This window comes from Phoenix dactylifera, chromosome 2, assembly GCF_009389715.1.
Source record: "Phoenix dactylifera cultivar Barhee BC4 chromosome 2, palm_55x_up_171113_PBpolish2nd_filt_p, whole genome shotgun sequence".
NCBI lineage: Eukaryota > Viridiplantae > Streptophyta > Magnoliopsida > Arecales > Arecaceae > Phoenix > Phoenix dactylifera.
The window spans coordinates 2,939,394-2,957,178 of record NC_052393.1 but is presented as its reverse complement, the minus strand read 5'-3'; the positions used below and the strand labels follow the sequence as shown (position 1 = coordinate 2,957,178).

Below are 17,785 nucleotides of genomic sequence, written 5' to 3'. Positions count from 1 at the left end.
ACACCAATGTGCTGCTTCTTGGACAAGGTTTCTAGAATTGCTCTATTGCCAGTTAGTAACGAAAACAACAAATCTAAGATTTATTTTGTAGAAATTTTATATATGGGCCCAGCTGAAACATTTACATCAAAGATTGTTGCTTGTGCTTGCTGATTCCATCAAATCTCCAGTGTTAATTAGACACGCTTATTTTCTTCAATCATCATGGTCTAGTTAAGCTACTTACAAGAGAGTTGACAGGAAAATTTGAATGCGCACTTGAATGGTATCACTATAAGTGGTCAAACAAAACCAGAGATGAATGGTTGTTATCCCTGATGGGTAAGTTTACAGGATCACATCTTAAACGAAGTTAGAAACATCTGGAGTAATTTGGAGAAACCAAGACTGGATTTTTTGTGTTCTGAAGATCGATCGAAAGCTAGTTGATCAAAATATAGTCCCAAGGAATTTGCACACTGGGGACCCAATCCTCACTAGAGAAGAAAATTGGTTTTCTGAAGAGTAGAGTGGATGCTTCCCTTGTTTGCTTAAGGCTACTTAATTTCATACCGAGCATTGGAGCTGGAAGATTCATACATCTTAAACTTGAACAGCAGGCAGAACCTCACAAAACTGAAGGCGGAAATAGATGATAGTACGATACTGCCAGTACCTGTTTGAAGTCCTGTTGTGCTTGTTCCCCGATCTGAAATAATGCGTAAAACTGAGAGATGCTTGGTTTCCAAATTCTCATCAGGACGCAAGATTATCCTAATTGATTGGAGAAGGTGAATTAATGGAGGGAACAAGTCTAGCTGGATCCAAGCCCGGCTAGTTTGACCTCCTCCCCCGCGTGGGTCCCATCCTTTTGTCTGTTACCTGTTTTTACTCTGGTTCGACCTGGGGGCATATGAATGAGATATTGACAATAGGAGCCCGATGAAATAAATGCTTGTTTAAAGGCTCTGACTTGTCTTAACTCCTTGGGATGGGTTAGCATGTTCCCATCCGAGGGCCCTGTGCTCTCTTTCGTTCGGGCCTTCCGAGTTGGAAGAATTCATGGTGAAAGAGAAGCCTAGAAGTTTATCACCCGTCACGCTGCAGTACGAAATTCCAGTGCGGAGGGCTTCCCCCCCCGTGGCCGGCGGTCCCCACCTTCTCTCCTTTTTTTTTAATGAAAGGGAAGCCAAAATGGCCACCCCCGTTGTTGAAGGATCAAGAGAATATTTGTGAGAGGATATTTATAGAAGAAGGATATCTATCTCCTTCTCCCAGCTGTCGTGGCTCCCACTAAACCCCTGTTATCTTTAATGCAGTACCACTTGTGGCCGGGATATCTGGACTGTGTGTTCCAGAGGTGTCGACATCGCCGAGGGTACTGTAAACAGTTGCAGCGGCAGCGGCATTGCAGCAGAAGCTGGGTTTGCTGAGTCCGAGAAATTATATCGATGTACCCATTCAGCGGTACTCATGATCAATTCAAAGTTGTGCCCGTTCAGCGGTACAGATGATCAATTCAAAGCCAGGCCATCTCAGCATAAGAAGTCAAAAAAAAAAAAAAAGGAAATTTAGCTCTGCGTCCGCTGGGGATACGGATTGCATTTTTTTTTGCGTGGGAAGGAATCAAGTGCAGCCTAACCGTAGAGTTGAATTAGAAAGTGCGACTAAGCAAGCTGCTGCCACTTTCTGCATGAGATCACGTCGATCTCAGGGGAACATGGCGGTAGGAATCAAGAGTGAGTTCCAGACAGCAATGGTCTTCTTGCCGTTGCCGGCCATCATCTAAATTGAAGGCAGGAATGCGTCCGATGGGTTTGGGTTGTTGGGGCGTTCCTGCTACGGAGGAACGAACGCCGCCTTCTTCTCTTTGCTTTCCTCCCTGGTGTTCCTCCTCCTCTACTTTCTCTTGTTCTGGTGTATGGATGGGAAAGAGGGGCAGTGTTCTAGTCTCGGCATGAGTTGTTTTTGCCTTCTGGACTCTGGTATAGTGGGACATTGCCGGCGGCTCTAGTCCCGTCGCCCACCCCCTGTTGCGCTCCAAAACTGCTTCTCCTCCTCCGCGGCTCATGAAGTAACCCTGTCTCAGCAATTTAAAGAAAAAAAGGACAGGAATATAAGTCATATGAGAGACTCTTTTCTTCTTTCCGAATGCGATCTTTTATGACTGCTTTTCCTGGTTTAATATATCGTCACATCGAGACATGCAACTGCTCCTAGAATCTATTTAGGAATTCCTGGACCCTTTGCTATATTTTTCTCAGAAAAAAAAAAATCGATAGTACATTAGCCCCCTGAATATTATCAAGGAATGCATTAGAGAAGTTTATATGCGCTCCAAGAGGACCGTACGTTTAAAGAATATACATCAGAACAGAAAAAAGTGTTAACCCTTAAGAGAGTCGCAGACACACTTCCAGGGAGGGAGAACCGGAAACAGTAGCAGCTCTTTTCACCCTTAAGATAGTCGCATATTCATAGTATATCACGACATACAAAAACTTGCGATAAAGATATACCTTGTAGCTCTTCTCCGTAAGCACAGAACCAGGGCACTCGCAGCTCCCCATTTGCCCAACGGCATGAAGTCCAGGTGAAGCGCAAGTAGCATCAGCCCCTACATCACAGAACCAACACACGGCCATGGCCAGCAGATGAAAAGGAGCATCAGTGCTGAGAGTTGAAGGGAGAGCTAAATTGGGATTTATGCAACTGCATGCACCTGGAGGAGTGGTGGTGTTGGAGGAGGAGGAGGAGGAGGGGAAGTCCACGGAGAGCCTCCTTTTCCGCCTCTCCCTGGCCTTGTAGTTCGAGAACCAGTAGAACACATTCTTGCCTTCAATTTTGCCATACTGCCTCAGCCTGCTTGAAATTTTCTGGATTTGTTCAACATTAGGTGACCTCACTCCATGGTTGTGGTAAAGGTCCCTCAGTATCCTTGCCTGCTCATTTGTGGGGATCCACTTCACGCTGGACTGCCTAGACTTCAGTGGATCGCTCTTGCTCCCATCCACACTTATGCTCTGGTGTTTCATGGCCTCAGCAGCCACCAGAGAATGGGGGGGGGGACACACGTATAAAAAGAGGGGCATATAGCCATAACCATATGTAACCTTTTCCGCATCATTTGAGGTTGGCAACATGGATCCTGATTTGCCAGGAACTTTTATTTAGGTTATGTCATTCTGAGTTTTTCTAAATCTTTCCATACAAATTTCATTAATATTTTCTCAAATCTTAGGCTAATATGCCAAAACTAGCCTTGAAGCTCCTATGCTTTTCTTCTCTTTTTTTTTCTTTTTTTTTTTGCTCTGAAAAGGAAGTATCATACCAAACGTATACGGATACAGTCAAAAAAGTCAAAAAGCAATACATCTCAGAGAGTACTAGATAACTCCACCTCGCCCACCCATAGATGTACATCCGAGTGATGGGCTATAAAAAAAGCCACTCAATTTGCAACTCCATTGGCCTTCCGAAAAACATGCTTAGGCTGAATCGCCAACCCATCACGAACCATATCCCGGATATCTCTCAACAACAGGTGGTAGTCATCGACCCCCTCCTCCCCCGAAGCTTGTAGAGTCTTTCCAATGATCGTCGCTGAGTCGCTCTCCAAGAGGACCATCCTGACCTGCAAAGTATGTCGCACATAACACAGTTTAGACCAAACCGCTCTCAACTCTGCCCCAGGCACCGATATGTCAAACAACTGGGAACCTCCGGCAGTAATCACCCTAGAGTCTAGGCCCCTCACCACAAAGCCTGCACCTCCCTTCACGCCGCCCTGCACGACGCAACCATCGAAATTGATCTTGAGAAAACTCGGGGGTGGAAGCTCTTAGGTGAAATGGAAGGAGCCATTACATGGCATGTGACGCTCTTCTGGCCTAACAATTAAATGAATCCCACGCTACAGGCAAATGGACGGATGGGCGCTGCCATTAGAAAGAACTCGCCTCCACAGAATAGATTATTTATGGCATGCCGACTGCGATTTGTATAATATTTTAGTCCACTAATTTATCAAAACGGAATAGAATTGAAGTAGTTCTGACATCGCGCCCTGAGCCCATGGATTGGGCTTTCTTATCATACGAATTCTGCAGGTATGGGAGGAAACGAAGGGCAGGGAAGAGAAAAGAGAAGGGAGAATTCTCTCTCTACATTGCACTACTCTCTCCCTCTCTCAACGCCCAAAGAACGACGTTATTCCTCCTACTCCTACAGTTTGATGTGGCTTAAATTTGATCTACGTCTAGCAGAAGGTCAATTTTAATAGCACTCTTATTCTCAGACTAATTTAAATAAGAAAAATTAAGAAATAGTCTTTATTTATAAAAAGGGCGCAAATGGAAGAAATGGAATGACCGTCAATGCAAGCAATCTATGAACTAAGGTAGCTCTATCTTCTCTGGGGGAGGAATAAATAGGTAGATCAATAAGTAGAGTCTTATCCGAACCCACTCACTGAACTATTCGCCAGTAGGTATGCGTAGGACTTATTCCGAAGGCTACCGACACACTCCTCAGTAGAGGGTGATTTTCAGAATTCTGAGTTTTTTGCGAATGAAAAGACACGATACTCGTCTCTCTCACGTTGTTTCCAATACCCTATCTCTCACGCTGTATCCCACTTCCTTTCTTTGCCGAATCTGAGCATCTTCAGCAACGAGTTCACCATCGACGCATCCGCGAGAACCTCCGCAGCTAGCTTCTCTTCCACGACCGCTCCTGAGCAGAGCCTTCTTTCCACATGGAACGCGCGTCCTTAGGAGACGGTGATGCCGGTCCCTACTAAAGGTTGCCCCTCCGTGCCGCCCATGACGCTGGTCTCATGCGCACAGGTGACAGGACAACCATGCATGCGTCGCACTGGAGGGACCCATTGGCGCCGCAACCACCGCGGCCTCATCCTTCACCGGCGCACCACCATCGTTGCGATCACCATTTCCTTATCTTCAAGGGCATCGTGCTCTCCATCATCGCCATTCCGGCCACTACTGGCCCTTTGCTCTTCACCGGAGCCCCAGCGGAGCCTTATCGCTCCCTCACGACTGTGCCGGCGCCGGTCTCCCCCCAGATATTTTCTCGGTTCGCAGTTGATCACAGCCCACATCACTTTTTTGGCCGCCTCATCGTTTTTACACCTTCCTGTCGCCAACGATTCTTCACCAACCTGGCTCGACCGGGCCGAAGTCCCGAGCCCGCCAAGATCCGCCGCCAAGAGTCGTGGTTCCGATCTCCGTCTACCACTTCCCACCGCCGGCTCTACCGCGAGCAACGACAGCCTCCGGACGTCCTCTAGCTGCAGCACCATGAGCAGCCGTTGCCTTCATCGTCGAGAAGCCTCCGCCGCTGGCCGCCTCTCTCTGCTGAGGGGTTCAGCGCCATCTCCACGATTAGGGCTTGCACCGAGAGCTCACGGGGAAGGAGGAGAATGGATTGGATCGGCTTATTCCAAATGGATCTGTGACAAGGATCCTACTCGAATCCAATTAACTTAAGGACCCAATCAGTGCCGCATCAGCCACAGCTACAGCCACATCATCAAAATATCGGTCATGTTGATGCCATATCACTCACCATGTCAGCGCACATGTCTTCATTGATGCCAAGTTAACCGCCACACACCCTTGCCATGTTAGCGGGCACATCATTGACCATGTTGGCCACATCAACAGTATGTCATCTATCATGCCACATCAGCATAGGTCAGCTACATTGATCAGACCGGTTCGAATCAGTCAGACTCCATCGACCACTCGATTCATCCATTTTTGAACCGATTTTGGACTGGTTCAAACCGGTCCCTATATTTTTTTTTTTTTTTGGGTACAAAGTTTTCTATATCTTTAGGTATGCTCTTTCTCTTTTTGGCCTTTATTTGCCTTAATTCTACCTTTATAATTAGTTTTTCGTGTCTATTTCTTCGATCTGGCATTATATATTTGCAATTACGAATGAATTTGATACCACTCTATCTATTTTTACTACTTTGGATAAATTCAACACATCAACTATCTCCATTAGTATGCAAAATTGCAAAATATACCGAGCTCGATGGCTTGTGATTGAAATCCAAGCATGGATAACAAGGTAATGGCAAGCCAAGCAGGGTGCAGAGTGCCTCACAAGCTTCAAATAGGTATATACACGTACACCATGTGGGAATTGATTATTTATAATATAACCATTTTGAATAGTTTCGAATGCACAAGATCTAGCTTTCACATCTCAGAGCCTCTCAAGAACTCAAGCCTTGGATCTATCCAGATGTAGGTGGCTCCATGCAAAAAAGTCTAAGCTCAGGCTAGGCTGGAGCGACAACTATAGGGCCAAATATAGAAGAGCAACTAGTCAGATGAGTCACTCAAAGACCACCAATCGCAAGTCCCACTGGTCGGACGAATCTCACAGACCAGCAACCATGGGTAACAAATGTCGAACGCATATCGCAAAGACCATTGACGATGCTGCACTTGAGCACCATATGTCGAACGTGTCTCCCAAGAGGCCACCTACCTGCAAGCCTAAGAGGCTAAAGAGACAACCCAGAAGCAACTGAGACCTTCGTTCTACCGGCTAAGAGCCGATGAAAAAAATCTAATAAAAATTAGGTGTGGATAGGAGGAAGCACTCCCAGCCTACTCATCCAGGTGCTAGTTATCCAAAGAACTTAACCGACAAAAGATCAAACGATCTGAACTCCTAGCAATCTTAGCTCTTCAAGTTGAGAATGGAGACCCTGGGTGAGAAGCCAACCTTAGAGCTACAATATAGTGGATATGACCCACCAACTTAAAAGCGATTACAATAACCTCAAAATATCACAAGGTCTCACCAACAAGCGACATAGCTTGCAACTCCGACCTACAAATCTACGACCTATGGTTCAGACAACCAGGGAGCTAAACCTTCAAATACTCCCAACCTACACGCCTACATTCATAGAAAAGTGAGTCCACAACCTCGACCTAAAGCGGGTGGCAAAGGTCCAACCATACTTCGCGCCCATCAAAAGCTAACACAACTACAACGACCTCAATGTCAACAGGACAAGCTTAGATACTCAGGTGGAAAAAGCAATTATGAATAGTCACTGTAATAATAGCTGTCATAATGATAAATAATACAAAATAAAAATAACATAATTATTTTGTAATCTTTGTTCACTTGATTAAAAAACATTATTATTTCAAGCCATATAATTAGTTTCAGAGAGAAAATTGATGCAAAAAATTAAAAAAATAAAAAAATAACATTTTATCTAGCAAAAGGGTACAAATAAAAATAACAATTGCAATTATATACATTATATCAAACAATTTGAATTAGGGATGAAAAATATGATCCGACCTGCCAACCCGACCCGTGTTCGACCCACCATAAACAGATTTGGGTTTGGTCTAATAGGTTTAGATCGTAAACAGGTTGACCTGTTTAACTTGTTTGTTAATTGGATCGAATACATATTTTAGATGTCTGATCCGTTTAACCCGTTTATTAATCACAGCCATTCGATCACTGACACAACCTCATCCTTTAGTCCGGCTCACCATCGCTTTAAGTATCCCCAACTCTATCTCTAGACTCCTTTTTCGCCTCCGTCTGGGCTTTTAGGAGCCAAGAGGGAAGAGAGAGAGAGAGAGAGCGAAGGCATCGACGAAGAAGAAGAGAGGAGACGTCAAGCATTTATGTCATCTAGTTTTCTCGACTCAGCATTCCTCTCTTCATTGTTTTCAGAAAGCCAAGCTCAACCTCTTGGGATCTCTCATCTTCTTTGTTCGTTGCTTAGCCTCGCTGTTCTTTTCTCCTTCTCCTCCCCCTCTCATATTCGACGGAGGCTGGAGGGATCGAAGATGGCTTCGATGCGATTTCGATTTCCTCGGTATCGATCAACTCCCAGTTTACCATTTCCCCCATATTTTCCATCATTGATTAAACCCTACTAAGATTTTTTTCCTTTTTGGGTGTTTGGTTTGGAGTGAAATATCTTATGGTTTTTTCAACGATTAGATCTTCCATGGTTTCTTTCTTTATGTTGATCTAAGAGTCACCGAATGAGGGCCGTCCTCTTGTTGATGGGGCTGGGACTCGCCGGATACATAGTCGGACGCCCTCTATTCTGGCACCTCGTCGAAGCCCTCAGCCACTCCTCCGCCTGCTCCCCTTGCATCTACGACTGCTCCTCCCAGCCCCTCCTCTTCATCCCCGAAGGTATTCTTCTTTTTATTCTTATCTGATCTGCTGCTCTCCTTCCTGTTCTTGCTCGGATCCGAGATCTGAACTCCTCCTGTCGCGGATTCGAGCATGCTCGTGATAAAGATTGCATCTTGCTTAGATCTTCCATGGTTTCCTGTTTATTAAATAGGTTAAATGGATTGGGTTGGTGGGTAAACAGATTAAACAGATCGTTTCGGGTTGGACAAACAGGTTACCTGTTTATTAAATAAGTTAAACGACTCGGATCAGATTACCTGTTTATTAAACATGACAGGTTCAGATTATAATTTCTGACTTATTTAATAAATAGAACGGATTTAGATTTATAATTTTTTAGTCCGACCTATATATAATCTGAATCATTTATGTCTGGCCCGATTCCATTGCTACCCTAGTTTGAATAGGTTCAATGCCATTCTTTTCATACTTCGTTATTTTTTGGGCGTAAATGGGAGGTGGTGCCCACCCAGCGTTTATTGATTTAAGAGGGATATATACAATGGTTTCGAGGTGGTCCACGCCGACAGAATCTTCAGAAGAATGGCCCACAGGTGTACTAGTCTAGTTCTTATTCTTGGTTCCCGACAGGATTTGATTGGCCTTTGAGATGGATGGGTCACGTTGCTACGGCCATGCAACGTGTTTATCCCATGGGAACTGGGTACAGGAGGAGCTTCTTTCCATACAGTTTTAACTTTTAACCCATAGTTTTTCCACTTATTCCAGCAACGTGGCTGCCCAGTTTTTTTTTTTTATTATTTTTTTTCTTTGCCAAAACGGCTTTCCAGCTCTATGAGTACTGCCCAGAATAGCGCAAAACACAATTATAAAGGATAGCCAAAAACACGAAGGATAAGCTTATCACAAAACTTGCAGCCTCAGTTTCATGAAGAAACATGATTTTCAGAAGCTTATTGACAAAGTGGATATCATATCCCGTACCACTTTATCCTGGGGAGGAAAGTAATGACAATAATACTAGAATACGCAACTCACAAAAGCATAGCAAGTCGAGCCTTTTAAGACAAATCACTATGCCAATTCAATTCATAAAATATAAAATACTCACACTTGGTGACAATTATAGTGCCACTCTGCATCCCTCATCTGTGGCATTAAAGGCCATTACATGTATCAGCTGTACTTTTTCTCATAAATTTTCTGTAACTGCTCAGATTGGCAAGATAATTTTAAGACCGGATCACCAAAGCATCCCTATATTGACTGAAGTATTTTTAAATCCACTAACCTCTTAAATTTGCATCTTTATTTCATATCATCTATCTGCATAGCTTAATATTACATTCTTTTCTTCAAGGTTCTTAATTTGAATATTTGCGCGACAAAATTAGTCCTTTCACTGTTAACGCCCAGGGATTTGCATAGTGAAATGAGCAATACATGAATCATACATATATATATATATATATATATATATATATATATATATATATATATATATATATATATATATATATATACAAACAACATACTAGTGTTAAAATTTTTGGGTGATTCCAAAAACAAAATTTATGAGTTATCCTAAATGAAAGAAAGAGATAGCTAGGTGTCATGAACTTAAAATTCTATTCCTTTAGGATAACTTGGCACAGCACAATAAAGTTCAATGATAGCCCTTCCAAGCTCTCTCAAAAGTTTACAAACCTCGCTCAATAAAATTGGGTTGGGCCTAAGGTTCATTTTTTATTATCTTTTGCGAACTTTTTGAGTACTGATTATATCCTTCTGCCACAAAAAAACTGGTGGGAAAAAGGATGAGGGCGAACTAGAGAGGAAAATACAGCATATTATCAACAAACCCCATTAACATTAAGGAAATTAGATCACAATATATCTATGAAGGTCTCTTGATGTGATAGCTGTGATTCTTATAATATTGAACTAGGCTAATCTCCCTCACTTGGTGAAGCCGACAATGATGATGCAGTCAAGAGGGTAGATGAAGACTCTAAAGGCTCATGAACCACTGAGTTAGATGAAACAGATATAGGGTTGCCCTCCAATTGCAACATAAGGCTCCCAAGAATCTCGGTTAACGTTTTCTTGAACTCGGCTTCATCCACAATCTTCCCATCGTCTGCATTTACCATCTTCAATGAGTCATTCACAATAGCATCAACCTGAAACAGTAATCAGAATGTTATAACCACAAAATGGTAGAGTCAACAGATTGATGCACTTGTTAAGCCATTTGTCCTTTCAACTGCGTGTGAACATTAAGGAATTACTATCAAGTATCCAAGGATGTCATATATTTAGAAAATGCCTTGAGAACGGATCACTTTGGAAGAACAAATGCAGATAGAATGGGGGCATTAGTTTGAAGAAAAAATTATAAAAGAAATATATAGGAATTCTAAAGAGATGGTTAGCACTTGATTTTCTTGAAACAAGAGAAAAATCTCTCACTGGATAATTGTAAATTTTCTAACAAGTCTATAAATAAAACCTGGAGGGATGTTTCTTCTAAAGAGAGGAATCCATACATGTTAAAGATACACACACATAGATGACCTTCAAGCATGACTTGATACATATAAGAAAGGGAGACCGGCCAAGTAGCTCAAATATATCCCATCTGGAATGTGGGTATAATTAATAACTTTTGTAAGCATCATGAACAAGAATTGGACATCCAGTTGTTGCCATATGGAAATAACTTTTTTCAGCTTTAAAGGATTGAAAGAAAAAGTCATCATAGATTTTTTTTTACCATTACCATCCATAAAAATATAATTTTGAGAAATGAACAACATGGTATGTATTTTACCACACCAATACAATTGATATCGTTCATTTTTATACTGACTTGACGCATAGGTTAGAGAGCAGCAAAATATATGAATTTTGGTTTCTAGACATTTATTGTAATTAGATCATGTTTGGTGATTTGGATCTTCAGTTTGAATGGACTGTGGTGATTTTAAAATCGTTAACTCCTTTTATGGGAGTGACTAAAGTGTGTGGTCCGGCTCTAAAAATATATGTGCACTTATTTGTGCATTTTTCACCAACTAGGAACTTCAATTTAACTTCTTTTTTCTAACAGTAGGAGTATCACAAATTAGAATAATCTGAGCCAAACACCTGGGAAACAGCTCATGGTTTGAAACCTAAAACCTCCTGCCAAATGGATGAGAGGTGCAATCTCTAGGCTATAGCTAGTTTGCTCGGTTGAACTTCTCTGGAGTCTGTTTTTGCTAGTCTTCAATATAGTAGGCTAGAACGGATTGCTTTTTCAGCTGTTTTTAAGAATTTCTCCACGCATGTTCTCAAGCGCCCAACAAATCATATACAGGAGAACTAATTTGAAACTACTTAAGCATGTAGATTACCTGACCAACAGCACCAAAAGGAGGTAAATCTGCAGAGGAAGCCATCCTATCTAGTGCAACCCGAAGATAGTCCTTTGATGTTTTCTGATGCTGATCCTTCGGTAGGTCTCTCCACACCGAATCCAACAACTGAAATGACCCACAATGTAATGTTTAGTGCATACCTGATTTTTTTTCCCTTTCAAGAAAAAATAGTATTCTAGGACAGGAAAAAGTTGAGAGATGATTGCTTCTACTTCTGTCAAGAAATGCTGTGGAAAGTTTCTTAGTCACATACATATAAAAATTATTTAGTAGTTTTCAAGATGATCGATCAGTTGTAATACATGGTCAATCCAGTTTCTTTCTTTCATCTCTTCAATCATCAGAAAATGAAAATTTAGCCTTGCACTTGGATTTGTAATTTCATGTTTTAGTCTGCTTCTTCAAATTTTATTGTTCATGCATGAAGTATTTGACTCACCATTGTTGTTTGATCCATGAGTCCTTAGACCTAATGGCACCACTTCTTTGTGGTGTAAATAATGTCAAACTAAAGCCAAACCAAAGTTCAGGTATTGCACTATGGATATTGTGAGGTGACCATTATTATATCATGAACGAGAGCTGGTTATCTAAAATAAGATCTGTCTATAAATGTGTTCTAGCAAGTTTTAACACAACATTCATCTATAGATTAACTATCATTTGGGAATAATGTGATTAGATGGAAAATCATGAAACCAGACCCCCCCCCCCCCCCCCCCCAACAAAGAAAAAAAAAACTAGCAAGTTTTAACACAATATTCATCTATAGATTAACTATCATCTGGGAATAATATCATTAGATAGAAAATCATAAAACCAGACTCCCCGCTCCCCCACAAGCTAGCGTAGGCAATAGTGTCCAGATAGTCCAGTGCTAATAGCTCTAGCTTTAGATCCATAAGGCTAGCCAGCCACTTATATACTAATAGGCAGAAAGATACCCCAAAGGGGCAATAAAAAAAAGGTGGACTTGCAGTAATCAAGGTTCCATGTAATTTTGTACCTGATCATCTCTAGGAATTTAATGGTGTGTGCATATAGTGGAATGAATTGTTAAGCAAGAAGGTATCTATCATGAAGATTGTCATCATGTAGGACGACCACAAACCATTTTCCCTAAGCACATAATAAGGCCGAGGACAGGAGTTGGTGACACCTAGTGTGTGCTAAGGTTTGCTCTCCACTTCCCTCCTCGGTTAAAAGAGTGAGAGGGAGTACTTGTATGACTCAGAAAACTCAGGCACAACCTTTGTCAGGTTTGGTCTTCTTGGTTTTAGATCCTACAGAAACAAATCAAATCTGAGATGGTGCTTTCCATCAATTAAAGCATGTGATGGGAAAAAATTACAAATGAAGTTATTATGGACACAAAGGAAAAAATTACAAATGAAGTTATTATGGAATGTACGCTTTGGAAAACCTTTTTCCAAAATTTCAAACAAATTATACCTATGAGGAGCTGTACTAATATTTGGTCAATACCGATAAGGTTAGAGTAATCACAAGAATACCTAGCCTACATTATACTAAACAAGCTATTGGCCTGTGAGTCCCTTGTATATGACTAGAAGGCCCCACCCAGCTGCAACATTGATCACAATTAATGTCTATTTTATATGTTCTTAGCAGTTCCGTGGTTTCACCTTCACTAAAGGGATAAACTAAACAATAGCTTGTCTATTGTGTCCATAACTCCATATATAAAAAATTTCATGTAAGATAGCACAATTCCTTGAAAAAGCATTTAAAAACCCACATTTCCTTAAGGAACTAAAATTTACAAAATAGCAGAAAATTGTCTTTAGGGCCTTTTTTAATGCTGCATGCTGTGTCCATGGATATCTCCCAAATGTGCAATCAGGGGAGGCCTGACTTGAAGAAAAAAAAAAAGATAAGGATGTTGGAGACCTTTTAAAAGGTGATTACTACCATTCCTATGTTCTTTGGATTATGCAATCCCTGCATCTGCAGTTGCATTTCTTTTTTTATGCCCCTCCTCTAGACCCCTACTCGAGTTTGGCCCATACATGTAAGCATCCAAACAAGCCAACCAACATCTTGGAAATACCAAACAAGCACATCTCTGTAACCACTTCTATTGCAAAAGCATGGAAAATATTTTAAAGACAAATTTAATTATTAAACAATTAAGCACATGATGTTGATATTAAAACCAACCTTATCCAATTCAAATTTGTTTGATAATAGTATCTTGATGCCACTTCCATCAAAGGTGTTTTCACTATGGGCAACAATGACAGGGTGCTCTTGGAGGCATTGGATGAGGCTGCACAAAAGCTTTTTAAATTCTTCAAAGAAGATCTCTTGAGAAGCATGTTGTTCGAGCCGATCGGTAGAAAGTGATTGTAAAGCAGGTTCCACGATGTTACTTATGACCTATAAGAATAAATCGACATGGCTCGTTATAGAAATAAAAAATTGTAGAATCATGTTAGGAACTTCTAATTTGTATGGATTTGTAGCTCACTAGTAGATTTCAGCATGAGCACATGCTCCACTACCAGGATATGCAGTCTTAGATGCTACACATAAACTGACTGTATGTGCTTAGCAGACCTTGATAAAATTGAGGGAAAAGTATGAATATAAAAAAACGTCATCATAGTATATTGCAGACATGATAGCATGTAAGATTTAAAATCAACTCCTCTCAGTTACCCAAGAGTCAGAAGCTGGTGGCATGCCATGCTCAACTGTGAGTTGTTGAAGACCCACTGTCAAGCACTTGCGGAGAGACTCATTTGCTGACTCCATCTCTGAGAATATGGCAAGTGCGTCTGGTTCAAATTTTGGGCTCTCGACAAACTCCTTCAAGTCTTCCCCATCAATCCTCAAGATGACGATTGGGTCCCTTTTTAGCCCAGCTGCCATGCCCAACAAAATATCAGAAAGTACCTCCTTAAACTCGGACTTGCTCACTTGTTCTTGCTTTCCATGTGTGAATTCATTCAAAACCTTCAGACAACAGTGCAGGAACATGATTATTTGGGCATGTAAATGCATAAAATATATAAGTAAAATGCATTTTCACTCATTCTCCATCAAGCTAAATTGCAAATAGCAGACAATGTAGACTCAGAGATATAAGAAACCATTTTAAAAGAAAAATTCCAAGGCGATCACCATCTTAAATCAGCATAGTCAGTACTGACTGAATGGTGCTATTTGCTGGTGATTGGAAGAGCACTGCTTGATCATCTCAACCATATGGTTAAGAGAATCTTGTATTTATCCTACAATAGGTCTGGTGCTGATAAAATAAGCTGATGGAGGTTTCCTCTCATGCTGACAGTTGTCATACTCCATTCGTTAAAGACATTCTTTAAATATATTTCCTTGGAAATGATCTGATTGTTATGGTGCTAGCTAGGCGCTTAGTTTCATTTCTGAAATGCAAATCAAAATTGATCCACAGAATAATTTTCTTAAAATGATTTTTAAGGCTCACAGTTAATTCATGCTTTCATTACGACTTTCACAATGTGAGACACTGAACCAATTAAAAGGAAACAACTTGCAGCAGATGGTTTCTGTCCTCTTTGTAGGCCAGCAAAAATGTGGGTTAAATCATTGCTATCTGGTAATTAGAAGACATGTCAAGACTCACCAGATGACAGAGATTAACTGGAAAATTAGGAGTTCACAAATGACTGACACTGCCTCAAACCATGGCCCTCTTACAAGCTAGTTTCCTTACTATAGATATTAATAACTCGCCTGTTTGCAGGCAGTGACAAGAAGCCGAATGTTGTCATTAAAGAAAACTACTACTCAGCACATGCCATGCACATGAGACAGCAGCACCTCGTCTCAATCTTTGGCTTTTCCCAACAGCTTCCCTTCCCCTTTTTCAGTCACATGAGACTCTGCATGAGACAACGGAATGTCCGCATTGGATGTATGATGCCATGGGGGCATTTCCATTATATAACAGTATAGATTTATAATTTCAAATCCCCCAGGCCTCATTAGCCCAATTAGGCACTGTTGCAGGTGCTGTATAAGCCATATATTGACACCCCCAACATATATGCAGCAATGGCATGGTATTTAGAAAGCCTTCTGAATAATCACTACTGTTTGCAGCAAATGACCGTAGTGATTCTATTATCATGTAATGCGATGTTCCAAAACCCCAAGAAGTTTGCAGTTAATTCAATTAAAGCAGCTTAAGGAAGTCTAAAGTTGTTGACCTTGACAGAGACCAACACTCATACATAGTAATCCTACCACACTCTTAAATACACCGAGCTTCAAACTTCTTAGCAGTGCATGTTACGAAGTGAACCTCAAAATGCTCAATGCAAATTTTTAATCTGCACTTTTGCATGAAAATCTAACCAATAACTGTATTAGTTAGAAAATAATCCATTCCAGTTGCAGGTCTCAATTCAACTCTCTCCTGTATTTCAATATAACACCAATGCATGTAAGATTAATGAACTATTAAATTTACATCAACTTTTGTTTAAAAAAGTCAACAGATTTTTATGGAAACTAAAAAAAAAAAGAATACTGCAACCGAAGATGTTACCAAATGGTTATCGTGCTTTCATTCCACGCATTTATCACTTATTTCTTGATATTGTTTCTCGATATTCTGTCCGATGAAAAGTATTTGTTGACCAATTTCTCATATGGTGGCTACTCATATAGTCCTATACCATGGCATGTCACAGAACAACTTCATATTTTTACCATCAAAGAAAGTTCCCAATAGATGTTCAATCAAAAGAAAAAAAAACATCACAAAATAATTTCTTGAGCCAAGGATCAGATAGATCATTTCAGCATCCATCTTAACCTTGTATCAGTATATTTAATATAACATTAAGTCACCATTATGGATGGCAAACAAACTTGGCATAAGGTAATCATTGTGGTGTATGGTTGTGCCATAGACCAATCTACCTAAAAGTTTAACATAATCCTAACCCAGGTTGTATACTTATAGGTAGAAAGTGAAGAACAGAGAGGCGTACTCATAATTTACTTATCCTGGTGACAGGCAAAGACACAACAGCAATATTTTCTGGGTTAGTTGAAAAAAAATCTCAAATTTTCCACAAAATTCAATTGGAAAACGATCAAATTATTCACGAATTATTTAATACTATCGAATGTCACAAATTGTTCATGAACATCTTGACTTGCTTATCAAGTAGATGCGGTGGTGGAGTAGGGTACCTCAGAGTAGATGTGGTCGGAGTCCGTCGAGGTGCCCTGGGCCGGGAGGCCAAGGGCGGCGCCGATGTCAGCGACGGCGGGCTGGAGCTCCTTGACGTCGAGCTTACCGTCGTGGTTGACGTCCAGCTCCTGGAACTTGTGCTCGACGAAGCTAGTAAAGGCGTCTTCGTTCTCCACCAACTCCCTTATCTCCGTCCCATCCAGCACCACCTTCTTCTCCTCCTCCTCACCTCCCTTCTTCCCCTTCTCCCCGCTCTTCTTCCTCCCCAACCAACTGGCCATCTCCCCGCTCCCTCCCCAACTCTATTTATTGCGCAGCGGTAGCGGTCGCAGAGATCGATACCAAACGAAAAAAGAAAACAAACAAAGCTGCAACCGGTGCGACTCCTGTGATCCCCTTGTGACCTCTTTTTCCTTCTCCTTTTCCCCTCTCCCTCGGCCTCTCCCTCTTTATATACAGTCTTGGGCTTTTTCGGTGATGTGAAGGAGGGGAGTGGGGATTTGTGGAAGGAGGGAAAAAGGGCCAACCGCCATCGGCCACCCACGAGACCTGGGTCGGACACGTGGTGGTCGGCGGCTTTAGATGGGGAACCTTCTTGCCTTTCTCTTTTGTCTGGCTCTCTCCTTCTTTCAAAAGCGTGACGGGAGGCGAATTAATTGCCCACCCGCTCCCTCTCTTGTCGCCATCTCCCGTCTCTGTGACGGTGCGGAAAGAAAAAAAAACAGATTACAACTTGCTCATTAGCACGTGACTGCCGCGTCAGCGTTTGGTGGATAAGGTTAGGCCCGGATGCTCAGGGGACGGACCAGCTGCTTTGGCTCTTTTCGCAGATCAAGAACTTTCCAGCCTTCTCTATTCTGCAATGTCAAACAGCTTAAGTTTGACGCAATTAGGATGGTTGGTGGTGCAATCAAATGAAGAAGTATCGAACTTCTAATGAAAAACTTCTAATGATAAGGTTAGGCTCTCTCTCTCTCCCCTCTCTCTC

At 41.5% G+C, this 17,785-nt stretch overlaps 2 protein-coding genes across 2 annotated transcripts; both read right to left on the bottom strand.

The window, feature by feature from the left end:
- Nucleotides 1-981: 981 nt before the first annotated feature.
- LOC103719906 lies at nt 982-3,131 on the bottom strand. The gene has a single exon (XM_026809553.2). It carries the CDS (start codon nt 3,120-3,122, stop codon nt 2,373-2,375), a length of 750 nt encoding a protein of 249 aa, XP_026665354.2. The 5' UTR covers nt 3,123-3,131; the 3' UTR covers nt 982-2,372.
- Nucleotides 3,132-9,773: 6,642 nt separating this feature from the next.
- LOC103719885 lies at nt 9,774-17,254 on the bottom strand. The gene is made up of 5 exons (XM_008809359.4): nt 16,797-17,254; nt 14,268-14,564; nt 13,767-13,985; nt 11,562-11,690; nt 9,774-10,346 (listed from the first exon to the last, which is right to left on the bottom strand). Exons 1-5 carry the CDS (start codon nt 17,076-17,078, stop codon nt 10,113-10,115), a joined length of 1,161 nt encoding a protein of 386 aa, XP_008807581.1. The 5' UTR covers nt 17,079-17,254; the 3' UTR covers nt 9,774-10,112.
- Between the last annotated feature and the right edge of the window lie 531 nt (nt 17,255-17,785).

What these genes read in the sequence shown, in the direction of transcription:
- LOC103719906 (XM_026809553.2), bottom strand. Translation starts at nt 3,122, where the DNA reads ATGTTGCCAACCTCAAATGATGCGGAAAAGGTTACATATGGTTATGGC.
- LOC103719885 (XM_008809359.4), bottom strand. Translation starts at nt 17,078, where the DNA reads ATGGCCAGTTGGTTGGGGAGGAAGAAGAGCGGGGAGAAGGGGAAGAAG. An exon ending in CCGACCACATCTACTCTGAG is followed by an intron (nt 14,565 to 16,796) that starts GTACCCTACTCC and finishes TGTTGTCTGAAG; the next exon opens with GTTTTGAATGAATTCACACA. An exon ending in CTTTTGGTGCTGTTGGTCAG is followed by an intron (nt 10,347 to 11,561) that starts GTAATCTACATG and finishes TTACTGTTTCAG; the next exon opens with GTTGATGCTATTGTGAATGA.